The 13,849-nt window shown below is 41.0% G+C and overlaps 2 protein-coding genes across 2 annotated transcripts; both read left to right on the plus strand.

Moving 5' to 3' along the window:
- The first annotated feature begins 1,506 nt into the window (after positions 1 to 1,506).
- cysltr1 (cysteinyl leukotriene receptor 1) lies at positions 1,507 to 5,075 on the plus strand. The gene is made up of 2 exons (XM_032555761.1): positions 1,507 to 1,946; positions 3,525 to 5,075. The coding sequence occupies exon 2, from the start codon at positions 3,584 to 3,586 to the stop codon at positions 4,697 to 4,699; it is 1,116 nt and encodes a 371-aa protein (XP_032411652.1). The 5' UTR covers positions 1,507 to 1,946; positions 3,525 to 3,583; the 3' UTR covers positions 4,700 to 5,075.
- A 2,731-nt stretch (positions 5,076 to 7,806) lies between these two features.
- On the plus strand, positions 7,807 to 11,325 carry LOC116714001 (c-Myc-binding protein-like). Its single transcript, XM_032554294.1, has 5 exons — positions 7,807 to 8,460; positions 8,601 to 8,673; positions 9,170 to 9,218; positions 9,329 to 9,458; positions 9,903 to 11,325. The coding sequence occupies exons 1-5, from the start codon at positions 8,446 to 8,448 to the stop codon at positions 10,047 to 10,049; spliced, it is 414 nt and encodes a 137-aa protein (XP_032410185.1). The 5' UTR covers positions 7,807 to 8,445; the 3' UTR covers positions 10,050 to 11,325.
- Positions 11,326 to 13,849: the final 2,524 nt, after the last annotated feature.

The raw sequence follows: 13,849 nt of genomic DNA on the forward strand, positions 1-13,849 counted from the left end.
AGTGGAGAAATGCTCGACCCAGGCGTCTCTCTGCTTCCTTTCGGTGGTAAATCGGTCGTCTGAGATAATAATCACGCATTTAATGTCGCAAAAGAGTAACTCCCCTTTAATATAAATTCAAGTCTGAAATAATTCTTCAGAAAAATGGCTTGGACGTTACAAAACGTCCTTTAGATTTTCCTGCTATCTCTTTATTTCATTCATGTATTTTATCGCGAGAGGTTTTTAAGTTTTAATTTAGTCTCATTGAAGAACTTTAAAACACTTTCATTATTTTTCGCAAGAGTTGCCCGTCTTGTAAAATTCAACTTCAAATAAGGAACTCCGTGTTTCATAGATTGTTGATTCATAATTTAGAAGTCAATATTAGCTTTACAGGCAGTGATTTAAAAAAGAACAACAAACAAACAGTAAAACTGCAATGTAAAAATGTGGGTGTTGCACCAGTCCAACCAGTAAAAACAAAAGTTCACCTCCCCATGGACCAGTACATTTTAGATTGATTTACTGAAAACGAGGAATGCTATTAAATCTGATTTGCCAAGTTCAGCATACATGAATTACAAAATTTTATTTAAAATTGGACTTTTAAAGGATTCCAAAGAATTTGCAAGTCCACTTTGCAAAAGTTGAAACAGTAAGCCAACGCTGCGCTGCGCGTGCACACGAGTGTGTATTCACGAACTACGAAGAGGTTCGGAGGAAGCGATAGGGAATTACTCAAAAAACGTACAAATGCACTTTCATCAACTCGCAGAAGGGGTCAAAACACTTTGTGCACTCGCTTGAGATGAGCTTAATGCACAGGCTAGCCGTAGTGAAGCCATAAGCCTCTGAGACTCGCTGGCGTTGACACGCCGATTTCACCGCCGTTTTATCTTGGCCTCCGTCGCTGGTGTCGAATGATTAAAATCGAGTTACGGCCATCGGGCTGTCCTTCCACCTCCTCGCCAGCCTCCGGAACGAGTGCCTCCATTTCCAACCGGCTTTTCCAAACGCCATCAACTCACTGCAAATGACACTCATTACCGACGCGGGGAGGAAATACTCCACATCACTGGGTTTGGCCTAAGTGTGTGTGTGTGTGTATATAACTGTAAACATCATCGTGTGAGCTCAAGTTTCCTCAGATCTCGACAAGTCCAGACTCGGCACTGTAGTCACGCCAGACACTCCTCTCACATTATGCAATGAATAAAAATTAATCGTCAGTGCAGACCCGCTGGCTCTCCATGGCGACACGGTCCGGTCGTGTCGTCCGTGTGCACGCCTTGTCAAAAGCCACGTCTGCTCGCCTGTAGCCTATATTGCAAACCACTTTGTAAATATGGAGATATCCGTTACAACAGGTTGGATACGAGAGAGCAAACATGTGACCGAGAACGAGTTCATGCCGCACATAATCCTGCATGTCCTGTATTCAGGGTGTGTGTGTGTGTGTTTGTGGTTGGGGGGGGGGGGGGGAGAGAGAGAAGGGAGGGACAGAGAGGGGGGGGGGGGGGGGGGGGAATTATCAGGAAACAGATTCAAGATGCATCAAGAAGTGCATAAAAAGCAGAGCGGCACTAAGCTGTATTCAAACGGCTGCAGGATGGAGAGCTGAAAGAGCCATCACCGAAACCAAACCCTTCTGCACCGCTGCACCTCGCGCTTCTTCTTCTTCTTCCCCCCCTTCACTTCCACCTGTTTCTGCGTTTGCTGCACTGTCTGTGGCTTTCTGTGATGTCACCGGGTTCCTCCGCCGCGTAGCCGAGGAGACAGACCGGTCCTGCGCTGACAAACACATAAAACAGCTGACAGCCTGAAGAGAGAGAGAGAGAGAGAGAGAGGGAAGGAAGAGAGAGCTTCATCCCTCCGCAGCTGATGAGGCGAAGCGGTGGAGGGGACTCTCTGAAGCGGCACCACCTGGACCTTCTTTAACGGGACAGAAAGTTGGAAAGTTGGTGGTAAGGACGACCTTTTTGAAGCCCTATTTGATGAAGGAGAAAGTTTTTGTTTGGCTGTTTTTACTTTCTGCCTTCTTGACTTGACCAGGAGTGTTTGCTTAAGCGTACGGCGTTTGCTTGTTTTGTCTTTTTACAATGTTTGCATTTTAGCGCACGCATAACATATGAACTTGAATGTAAAAGCTGTAATTGAGACGGTCAGATAACATGCATGAAAAAAAAGTTCAGATAACTTACTTTTCCTTACATTTAATTCGTATTTCCAGGTGGTTTTCTTCATTCTTATTATATTTTTCCCAGGATGTGTGAATTTCGTGTATTTTCAAATACCTGGAGGACAGAAAATATAGCAACTCGACTTAAAAACTGGTGCATTGTTAGAAAAAAAAAAAAAAAAGCTATTTAAAAATATACTTTTTCACAATTTAGCCACTTATTTTCCCCCACCGTTGTCAATACGTACCATTGTTTTCTTAACATCTTAAGAATGACAGGAAACGGCCCACTGAAATGGTGCCGGGAAATTGATCAACCATTGTTTACTCAATGACTTACTTAGCATATCTGAGCATAATGTGGAGTGTCACTCCTAGATAAGGAAAAGAGGAAGACGAAAGAAGAAGCGGCGGGTTTAAAAACATCGGCAGCAGATAAAGAGATGTCTGAGAATTCAGAAAATAATAAAATACTAGAAACTGATGTACTTCACTTTTTCATTAATACATTTATTTATGACATTTCAGCAAACAATAAGGACCGGAGATCAAATCCTAATCCCCTAATCAGGAGACACCAGGTGTAAAAAAAAACTTAAAACTGCCCTGTTAATTCAAATAATATATAAAAAATTTTTTACAGACTTTTAGGAAGTCCTCAAACTATTTCATCTTCAGCATCTCAACAGAAACAACTAATGTCCATGGAATAAATTGGAGCCTTTCTGATAGACGGATAAAAAAACAAAACGCCAAAGTATCTAACTGAAGGTTTGTTCTCATCTTAACGTTTTTTTTATACACTGAAAATATTTGTAGATGAAGCACAGAAGACGCCCCTTCCTATATGTAAACCACAATTATGCAACTTTACACGGACTGCTTGTAGAACAGCAGTCCTTTGTTGAACAACAATGCTCAACAAAGCCTTAACACCATTTAAAACTATAATAGTCAAGTCAAGAATTTGGCTTCCCTGAAGCACGTAATAATATCATAAGCACATGAATAAAACCTTCCATCAACTAGTCTGCGTGTGTTTGTTTGCAAGTCATTTTATCACCAGTGATGGTGTTGGTTTCAGAGAGCGGTTTTGCTTTTTGCCTATTTCTTATGACTGACAGGACTGCGTTTGTCAAAACCTGTGCAGCAGCGGCAGATATTAGTAATTTCACCTTTCCTGCTTTGATAAAATCTCTTGTCACGTGACAGGACGACGGTCTTAAAAATGCTTATCTGCTCTCTCGGTTCCCTCCAGAGCATGCACAGCTGCTCAAAATAGGTCAAATCTAAATCAACCTATCTCATCAGAACAGCTTCTCATAATGTATGTATTTTCTCCCCCTGTGTGTTTCGCTCACAGATTTTTGCAGAGTTTTATCCCGCGGTCTTCCCCTCGGTCTCGGCAAGCTGCGACCAGACATGGCGTACTCGAACGAGACAGACGGCGTGGGCAACAGAACCGGAGAATGCCACCCCATCGACGACTTCCGTAACCAGGTCTACTCCACGTCGTACTCCCTCATCACGGTGCTGGGGTTTGTGGGGAACGGCTTCGCCCTGATCGTGCTGATCAAAACGTACCGCCAGATCACGCCCTTTCACGTCTACATGATGAACTTGGCCATGTCCGACCTGCTGTGCGTGATGACTCTGCCTCTGCGGGTTCTCTACTATGTCCGAAAAGGTCAGTGGGAGCAAGGGGATTTCCTCTGCCGCATCAGCTCCTACTTCCTCTACGTGAACCTCTACTGCAGCATTTACTTCATGACCGCCATGTCCGTCACGCGGTTCCTGGCTATAGTTTATCCCGTGAAGAACTTGGGGATGGCCACGGTCAACCGCGCTCGCTTTGTGTGTCTGGGGATATGGGTCTTCAGCAGTTTTGCATCTTCGCCCTTTCTCATGACTGGTCAATCCTTCGACCCAAAGTCAAACAAAACCAAATGCTTCGAGCCACCGGAATACAATAGTGAACGTCTACCCAAGCTGCAGGCGCTGAACTACTTTGCTCTAGTGCTGGGGTTCATCCTGCCCTTCCTGGTTATACTAATCTGCTACGCCGGAATAGTCCGCACTCTGCTTTCTCGCAACCCGGCTGCCCGTCGACAGAAGAGCTCGGCTTCGAAAGCCATCAGGATGATCGTCATCGTCCTGCTGACCTTCCTGGTCAGCTTCATGCCGTACCACATACAGCGCACCATCCACCTGAGTCTGCTTTCCACGGCGATGACCTGCGAAGACAAGAGCTTCATGCATAAGTCCGTGGTGGTGACCCTGTGCCTGGCCGCCTGCAACTCGTGCTTTGACCCCATGCTGTACTTCTTCTCCGGAGAGAGCTTCCGCAGTCGCCTGTCCTCCTTGCGCAACACGATGAAAAACAGCGCCATGCGTCGCCCGTCCAAGATGAAGCAGATCGTGAGCTCAGAGTCCGGGGAGAACCAGAACCAGGTCGAAGGCTTCACTCCGGCATGCCTGGCAGATCTTCGAACAAGCAGAGGGTCTTTGGTTAAAGCAGGGAATGAAAGCAACATATAAAGGAAACACGAAAGGAAAAAAAAACTAATTTTTTTTTTACAAATGTTGCTGCAGCATGAGTATTAAACGTTCAGTAAGTTATAAGACTAATGAAGACAGGTTTCATTGAAATGGATATTTATTTTTCAAAAGACTGCTTATTTAAATGAGTAATATAATATCACACGAACAGTAAACAGCAACCTGTTGTACTTCATAGGTTAGTGTATGATCATATCGTTGTAGGAATGCGTCCTGGATAACGTTTTAACAGATGTTTTGAACCCTGAGTGTCATGAATGTGTCTCGTTTCTTATGAAGGACATGTGCCGTCTTTGTGAAATGCTGTGGACGTAAACACAACGTCAAGACAATAAATCATGTGGATAAATCAATATTTCTGTCCAGTTTCTTCCCCTGCAGTGTTTACATTCAGCGATTGCCAGTTTAGAAATGTTCTCAAAGCTTTTGAAGCTGCCTTAGTTTATTTCAACTTTTAAAGTGCTTTTATTTTGATAAGATCTTACCCGGCTTGTTAAACTTCCAGTACTACAGTAATGACTTATTCGCCCTTCATCGAGCTCAGGATTACATGACATTCTGCTACAGATTAGGGAACTATTAACCTCTGAACCTCACTTTAAAAAGCACAACAACAAAAAAATCCACAATAACCTTTTTAGTCGTCAATTGATAAATTGATCATAAAACCGATCGAATGTCTGGAATGTTTAATTACGCCCAATTTCCATTTATTTGTGAAAAGACAGATGAGAGAACCCCTGACTAAACCAAAACAGAAACGACTGGCTGACATTCTTCAATTGAGTCTTGAAACAACTTTCTCTACAGCAGATAGTGACACAATTATTTTTCAAAATTAATCTCAATTAATGCTTTTCAAAGTTAACATGAAGCAGTAACTCCATGGGGCGATGCAAATTGATCTTGATCCAAAACGTAGCAAACTGCTCAATTTCAACTATTTTCTTTTTCTTTTCCTACTCTGTTTTCTTATTACGTCCCATTAGATATCCATCACATGACACCATTTCATCTCATGTATTTATCTTATCTCACTTTACCATGTCGTTGCAACAGAAACGCTGTTAAAACTAATAACAGGGTTTGGAAGGGAACCTTTAACTGAAAGAGGTTTTGCTTGCAACTTCTTTGTCTTGGCTCAGATGACACAACCGACACCGCTCTGGTGTCTGGAAGGTAAATAAGCAACAGGCCGTGAGAGTGACTGAACTCAAATATCATCCTATTGATGTGAAACTCACACCAGTAGCTAAGAGGATAAGTGTAATTATGTAGAAAAGGTCAAATCCCTCTTAACTCTTTATTTCTCCATGTTAGCAGGGGATGCATTTTTTGGCAAAGCCTATTATTAGCCTGCCGATATCTGCATGCCCTCTCTATTTTCCTCTAATATTATCCTATTGATATGAAACTTATACCAGCAGTTATGGGAACAAATGTGATTATGTAGAAAATGTTATTTTTTTATTATCGCTATTGCAAGGATACTGAAGGAAATAAATCTGACAATGCAACCTTGCTAAATGTAAAGCATGCACAAACCATTTTTATTTTTGGTTTAACATAAAAATTAAATCGCTTTTTTATTAATTTCAACAAAAGAATATTCATAACAATATTTTTCCTTAACTCACTTGGAGAGTCCCAAAAAGATGTGAAGAGGTGCTTGGAAGCAACAAGGTGAGAAAAACAAGAACAATTATTGTTTATTATAATAAAAATGTCATAATTGGATAGCTAGAATGTTAATTTAACATTTTATCCTCTCAACAAGGGCATTTATGAGAAGCAAAGGGATGAAAGGGTCAATGTGGAAATGTGAAACAGTATAACATGCCATCCAGCAAGATGTGGTTTCATATATATATATATATATATATATATATTTAAACAGCACTTACTTTAAACGCAAACACACCTATGTTTGCGCTTAAAGTAAGTGCTGTTACTGGTATGAGTTTCACATCAATAGGATGATATTTATATTTAATAGGCCTTGCCATAATATGCATCCCCTGCTAAAATGGAGAAATAAAGAGTTAAGAGGGATTTCACCGTTTCTACATAATTACACTTATCCTCTTAGCTACTGGTGTGAGTTTCACATCAATAGGATGATATTTGAGAAAAATAGAGAGGGCATGCAGATATCGGCAGGAACAAAATCTATATTGCCAAAAAATGCATCCCCTGCTAACATGGAGAATTTCAAACCATCTGCGGAGAACATTTTCATCAGACACTGACTGAAAAACATTCGACTCATATGTCTCAATAAAGCAGAGGTCTCAAACTCGCGGCCCGCGGGCCAACTGCGGCCCTTGGGACGATAGTTTGTGGCCCCCGCCTTAATATGAAAGTGTAATCTTAGTGCAGCCCGCGAGTTTGATATAATTGGCACTTTTCAGTGTTGTGTGCGGAGCTGAACGAACTTACCAATCACGGTGGAGTATATTGCTCTCGGGGGCGGGACATCGGCCGGGCCTATTTGCATTTTCTATTTGTCATTATTTGCATGCGGTACATGCGCAATTTCCGCGGCCGCTCCAGCTTCACGTGCTTCAGCATCCAGTCTAGACCCGGAAGTTGCTGATCAGTGTAACGTAATTAAGGTTAGGCGCTGTAACGCTTGGGTTGTGTTTAAGGGAGGAGTGGAGGCGGCAGATTCGTCAGGATGGTCAAAAACTCACAACCACACTGGTACTGGGAATTCCAGTGTTGTCCTTTAATAAATACGCTCTTCACCAACCTTACAAAGCCCGGTTGAACGGCTGCTATATTATCAGACATGAAAATTGAGCAGCGTCCAAACAACCCGTAACATTACTAAAAAGTTAGGGAGCTAACATGTCCGTCTAGCACGTTTCTCCCACACTCTCTACAGAGAAGCCGTGGCGCATACTTCTGACATCATTAGCAATACTAGAGTATCTTAAAGAGACACTACACAATTACGGCTGTTACAGCGCCTGACTACGGCCAAATATGGTAATAGGCAATCAGAAAGGTTCGGCTGAGGAGACCGTGTGTGTGAATGCGGCCCAGCCTCACCCAGACTCTACCTCCAGCGGCCCCCGGGGAAATTGAGTTTGAGACCCCTGCAATAAAGGTATAAAAACCGTATTTATTTCAATTAATCCGCGAAATAAAACCCACCGTTTTATGGCTTACATGGTTAAGAAACGTGATAATGTTACGAATATCTTCAAAAGTTTCCTCTTCGGTCATATTTCATTTTCTCATCAATATGCGAGAGTTTAGAGCGATGCGCGCTCCCGCGACGGGGCACGCAATTCTCGGCATAACACACCTGTATAACACCTGGCTCCTCTTCACCAGAACCCAAATCTATGGGAACCAGTCCGACTCCCCGGAGCCGCCGGGCGCCTGGTGCTGAATAAACATTTTGACCCAACAACGGCCGCTTCCGCTAATATATCTAATATATCTAAATATATCTAATATATCTAAATATATCCAATATATCTAAATATATCCAATATATCTAAACACAGTTGTGTTTTTCACCAGACGCTATAAACTGTCTTGTTATGACAACAGGAAGTCAATATTGAAAACACGGGTTTCCTCTTAGCTGAAAAAAAAGAAGCTGCTCCTGGTCCCGCCTTTTAACTGGACCCGTTTTCCATTCGCGCCGATATAAACCCGTAGAGCAAATATCTCAGCTTTGCATTCGGTCCGCTTCGCAGCTTTATGTCGTCATGGCGCGTCGCAGAGTGAGTGTTTTTAACGTCGCTTTCTGTTTCTCCGCGCAAAGAAGATCGGTTGGAGATCCTGCAGGCTAGCTGCGCTGTTAACCGCCCGCAGGCTGCAGAGGAAAACCATCTGTTAAACCACCGCGGTTTTCTTCCCACAGGTCTCTCACGCCGACAGAGAACATTTCAGGAGGTATTTGGAAAGAAGTGGAGTTGTGGACAGTCTCACCACCGGTGGGTCGCTTATTGTTTTTATTTGCACTAGAAAGGCTGTAAACTCCTGGGTTTTATGATGGAGACAAGACGAGACGCGCTTCTTCTTCTGCAATTCATGGAAGCCGATGTGAAATTCTCACTGTTTAAGTAAAAATTCAAGTTTCACGGTTTTATAGGCAAAAATAAATAAATAAATAAATAAGAATAAAAATCATAACGTGATATAGCTTCAAATTAAATAAGAGAAAAAAAAATCTTCTACTGCTTTTAAAGTATGTAAAATTGATTACAAAGTTCAAATTTCATAGCATTTATTAAAACGTCCTGAATTTACTACCAGTTTTCAAGTGTCTATTTCTTAGGTGATACGTATTTTCCTTGCACTTACTAGAATAACACAGATATAACTGACTCCTTATAGGAGCCTTTTTCCTTTCCTAAATGAAGACGTGAGATAAACATGTCTTCCAAGAAAAAGAGATATATGTTGTAACCTCTTTCTGCTCCTTTTTAGTTTTTGTGTCTCTGTATGAGCAACAAGAGAAGCCTGCCAAGGCTCTGGAGTATCCTTCTCGTTTTGCCACCACGTTTGATTTGTTGGTGCAGCCGGTGGTGATTTTAAGTTTTCGTTGAGCACCCACTGGCTGTGGATCCTTGAACCAACTCCTTCCAGATATGTGGAGGAGCGTCTTGGTGCCGTGACCCTGACTTCACCACACACACAGGCTCTGCAGCAGGAGGCGAACGACCTGAGACAGAGGTGTGAATGTCTGGAGGAGGAAAACAAAGACCTCAAAGCAAAGGCATGTTTGCTTCTTTTTATTCTAATGTAATTCTGTATAATTGCTCTGAATAGTCAATGAAATGTACGTTTTACTCCAATCAATACGGTTCATCCGTCACGTTTTTTATGTGCAAATGACATTTCGCTGGTTTCTATCAGTAGTTTTATTTTTTCATAGCTTTTAAAAAAAAAAAATCTTTTATTGACTTTATAAGTGAATAAAATGGATTTCAGAACCAACATGGGTGTAATCAATAAAATAAACTCCCTTATAGAACCTCCTCCCATCACTGGCCCAGTTTTAATAAGGATAGAGTGTCAGGATTATTTGCATGTTTTTTGTTTGCGTTGATGCCTTCAGTGGGATGTTTTCTTTTATTCTAATGATTCTCATTATGAAAACCCAGTAATTGTTCACATGAAATCAAAGCTAATAGCAGTGTTTTTGGGGATGTCTTCCTAGCTGCAGCAGTATGAACCAGACGCTCCAGAAGATGATGAACCAGACGCTCCAGAAGATGATGAACCAGACGCTCCAGAAGATGATGAACCAGAAGCTCCAGAAGATGATGAACCAGACGCTCCAGAAGATGGCGCCGCTGCTAACTAGAGTTCAACAACAAACTGGTCTTTGTTTCGATAGACGTTTTGTTTGTTTATGCTGCTGTCAGTTTGAATTTAAAGATCGGACGACACTGTAAAAGGTGAAAGTCGAATGTTTTATGTGGCTGCGACGTTTATCTCTAAATGTCAACTTTATACTTTTCTTATATTCTAACTTATTCTGTATGTGTTTGTGTGTATCTTTCCTGAGGGTTCAGTCTCGAAATGCGACCACGTGTTCATTGTGTAGGGAAGTAACATCGTTTAATCTGTTGGATTTATGCAGCCTGTGGTCTGAAACTGGCATGAGGGGGGGGAAACAAACCTACAATTATTCTAGCTCTGCTGGCAATTTGCATTTCTTTACAATACTCCTACAATATTTTAACCCTGATCTTTTATCACTGATCATGCAAAATGCATTCAGAAACAATAATACATTAAACCACAGAAGTGAAGACGGCCAGGGTCCAAGTAGGTCTTGCGCTATAATAGGTTCATTGTTTCCAGAAACAAAGTTTGTTGCTATTGTGGACAGTTATGTTCTGCTATTTGCTCACCAACATGCTCAGAAGTCTAGTTTAAGTTTTGAAGCCCTCACTGCACAGCTTTTAGTGGCCAATACCAGATTTCTCTGAGGCCTGAGCTCCTAATTCAGATTTCCACAGGGTTGTACAAAAACTGATTCATGTTGAGTTTTCCATTGAAAAAAAAAGATTGACATTTAACCATAAAAGAAAACAAGTACTGCAGACTTCTTAATAGAGATACAGCCGCATCTCAACGCATTATTACATCATGAAAAGTCTGATTTGGACTTGAATTCAAAAAGTGAAGCTCCTCTAGATAAGTGATTATTTTTCAAAGGCTTATTTGCTACTTTTACTGATAATTTAAGAAAAATAAAAAGCTTAATTCCTTGAGCCATTTAAAAAAAATGAGTAGGTTTTAAAAATCCTTGATGTCTTTTAGAAATTTGTGAACGCAACCCATCCAGAAAAGTTCACAGCTCACTGATGCACATAGGTCATGACCTTTTACTTTTATAAGTTTAGATACATATTGTGAATAAACTAGAGCTATGTTATAAGAGGGAAAAACATTTTTTTTTTTATTCACTAGTCTTTACTGCTTTGAGTTTAAAGACAGACAGTCTGTAGCTTTGGTGGGTTTTTATCATACATTATAGCAATCATGTTCAGATTGGTAAATGTTAACAGATGTTCAGTGTTTTTGTTGAAACAGCCAAACCAAATTCATAAACAATAAATGTTTTAAATTGTTCTGTGTTCAGATTTGGGTTTTTTTTTCTCTGTTCAGTTTAAGGACAATCTGTACAGAAACTGCCTCGTGCCTCTGTTGAGCATTATTTGTTTCTGAGTAAATACGAAAAGCAACTTTCAAATAATTTCAATTTCAAACATACACTACCTGGCCAAAAAAAAAAAAAAAAAGTTATTCTTGTGAAGAATAATTCATATTTACAGGAGTTTTGTTCATACTGGATGAGAGATGTTGATGGAAACAATGGTTTCCATTAAATCAGTGTCTTTGCAGTTATATGAGACACTACTAAATGGCCCTATTATAAACCAAGTCAACTACCCAGAGATTGGAATAGGCCAATTTGTGAAAATATATCACATCCTTTTTCCTGGGCGCTTATTGGCTGGACCCCAAACAGAGGAGATCATTCGTTCTCTGAGCTACTTCTGTAAGTTTCATATCAACAGGACAATAGACAGGGGATACAAATATTGGCAGGCTCAGAAATTAAAATGCATCCCCCCTACATTAATAGACTAGACAGTAAAGGATGATATAAAATATTCTATATAACGGGCTTCTGCTTTGTAATGCTTTAAGCTATTATGGTGTTAAAAGAAAAATCGGGGAATTTCAAACCATCTGCGGAGAACATTTTCATCAGACACTGACTGAAAAACGTTCGACTCATACAGTATGTCTCAATAAAGCTGTAAAAACCGTATTTATTTCAATTAATCCGCGAAATTAAACCCACCGTTTTATGGCTTACATGGTTAAGAAACGTGATGATGTTACGAATATCTTTAAAAGTTTCCTCTTCGGTCATATTTCAGTCCGTTTTCTCGTCAATATGCGAGAGTTTAGAGCAATGCGCGCTCCCGCGACAGGGCATGCGTTTCTCGGCATAACAATTTAGCTGTCAGCGTTTCCAGTCTTCATGTTAAACCGAGTACACATTTTTAATCTACGTTTGAGGTCAATAGTAAGTTTAACTGCTAGGTATGTTTTCTGCAAATATGAATGTAGCATCAGAAACTCACCTGCCTCTCTGCACTGCAGTTACACACTCTGACCAGCAGGGGGCGCACCAACACATCATTTAGTTCCTGTCTGTTGGTCGTTATTTGTTTTCTCCCCCCCTGCATGCAAAACTCATCATAATATTCCTCCTCACCTCTTCAAGGCTAATTTACAAATTAATTTTTTTGGACCAGATGAGTCACGAGGCAGTTTTTTAAATGCCATGTACACAAATAAAGTGGATCATGGAGAGCGTGTCCTCTTCTATCTTTGAAGGCACACCGATGATGATGATGATGATGATGATGATGATGATGATGATGATGATGATGATGAGACATCCTGTGCACTGCGCCTCCAGCTCCATTAGAAATACAAAACAGCCGGGAGGGAGGATGCTGCTGAGGCACACAGAGGACCACTGTCTCTCTGCTTCATAAACAGATAATATCGGGCACATGATCGCCTCCCGCCTCCGTTTGCACAAGAACATGTTTGTTTTGAGTCTGCAAGGATAACAGGGGGAGGCGGGTCACGTCGTTAATAACGTACCTTGCCAAGACGTTCGTGTAAGGAAAGTCCCAGCTGAATATTTCTAAAGTGGTGGGTCAAAAAAACAAACAAACAAAAACAAAACTCTGGCTGTTAAAGTCATCACTCCCCTTAAGTAATTTTGCCCTAACACTCATTACGTTCTGAGAAAGAGTGAGAATAAAACTCGTTTTGTTTTAATTTTAATCCACATTTGAGTTTCACGTTTGATCCCCACATCTGCTGTTTTGGACATATTTATTACGTCCACAAGGTATGAGCTTCAATCCAAAAAAGAATTAGGCAGCTGTTGCTGGAGGGGGGTAGAGGGTAGAAAGTTTTGCAGCTGCAGAAAATGTACATATTTTGCTCTGTGTGGTAGCAGGTTCTAAATGATCACACTTACAAGGCAGAGTTTTGTTAGTTGAGTAAATGTATAATGATTTTTCTGCATGCGTGGGAATTAACCATAATAACCAGAGCTGTAAATCACCTGTAATTTTTGGCACCGCTGCTGAATATATGTGGAACGCTCCTAATTATATCTGAAAACACTTATTGCTGCTTCAGACATGCTGTTCTTTTCAGAAAATGTGCCTAACTCAGAATGTTTGGACAATTTTTGACATGCTAAAACCACAGACTCCAATGTACTATCACGATTATTTTGCGATTAAACAGTTGCTATGTTGAAGGGAAACGACTCATGGTTTCTAAATCGTTCCTCCAAATACAAAACAACTGAAAGCCGACAACTAATGGTAGTCATGTCAACAGATTCTCCTCACCAGAGCCGTGGACTTCTGCAGCTCCTCCAGAGGTCGTTCCTACCTAATTTGTAAAACATTACAACTATGACTCAGTTATAATTTTTGAGTTCACTGCTTTCATTTATTTGGTCTCAATGTCATGGTTCATCTCTGCGCTTGCCTACCAAGATGGCGGATCACTTCCGGTTCAGACTCATGGGACCTAAGTATCGAGCTG

This window comes from Xiphophorus hellerii, chromosome 23, assembly GCF_003331165.1.
Source record: "Xiphophorus hellerii strain 12219 chromosome 23, Xiphophorus_hellerii-4.1, whole genome shotgun sequence".
In the NCBI taxonomy this organism is placed as follows: domain Eukaryota; kingdom Metazoa; phylum Chordata; class Actinopteri; order Cyprinodontiformes; family Poeciliidae; genus Xiphophorus; species Xiphophorus hellerii.

Excerpts from the sequence above, each read along its gene's own strand:
- cysltr1 (XM_032555761.1), top strand. The coding sequence starts at position 3,584 with ATGGCGTACTCGAACGAGACAGACGGCGTGGGCAACAGAACCGGAGAA.
- LOC116714001 (XM_032554294.1), top strand. Across the intron at positions 8,674-9,169 it reads TGTGGACAGTCTCACCACCG|TTTTTGTGTCTCTGTATGAG; the intron begins GTGGGTCGCTTA and ends GCTCCTTTTTAG. Across the intron at positions 9,219-9,328 it reads AAGCCTGCCAAGGCTCTGGA|ATATGTGGAGGAGCGTCTTG; the intron begins GTATCCTTCTCG and ends AACTCCTTCCAG.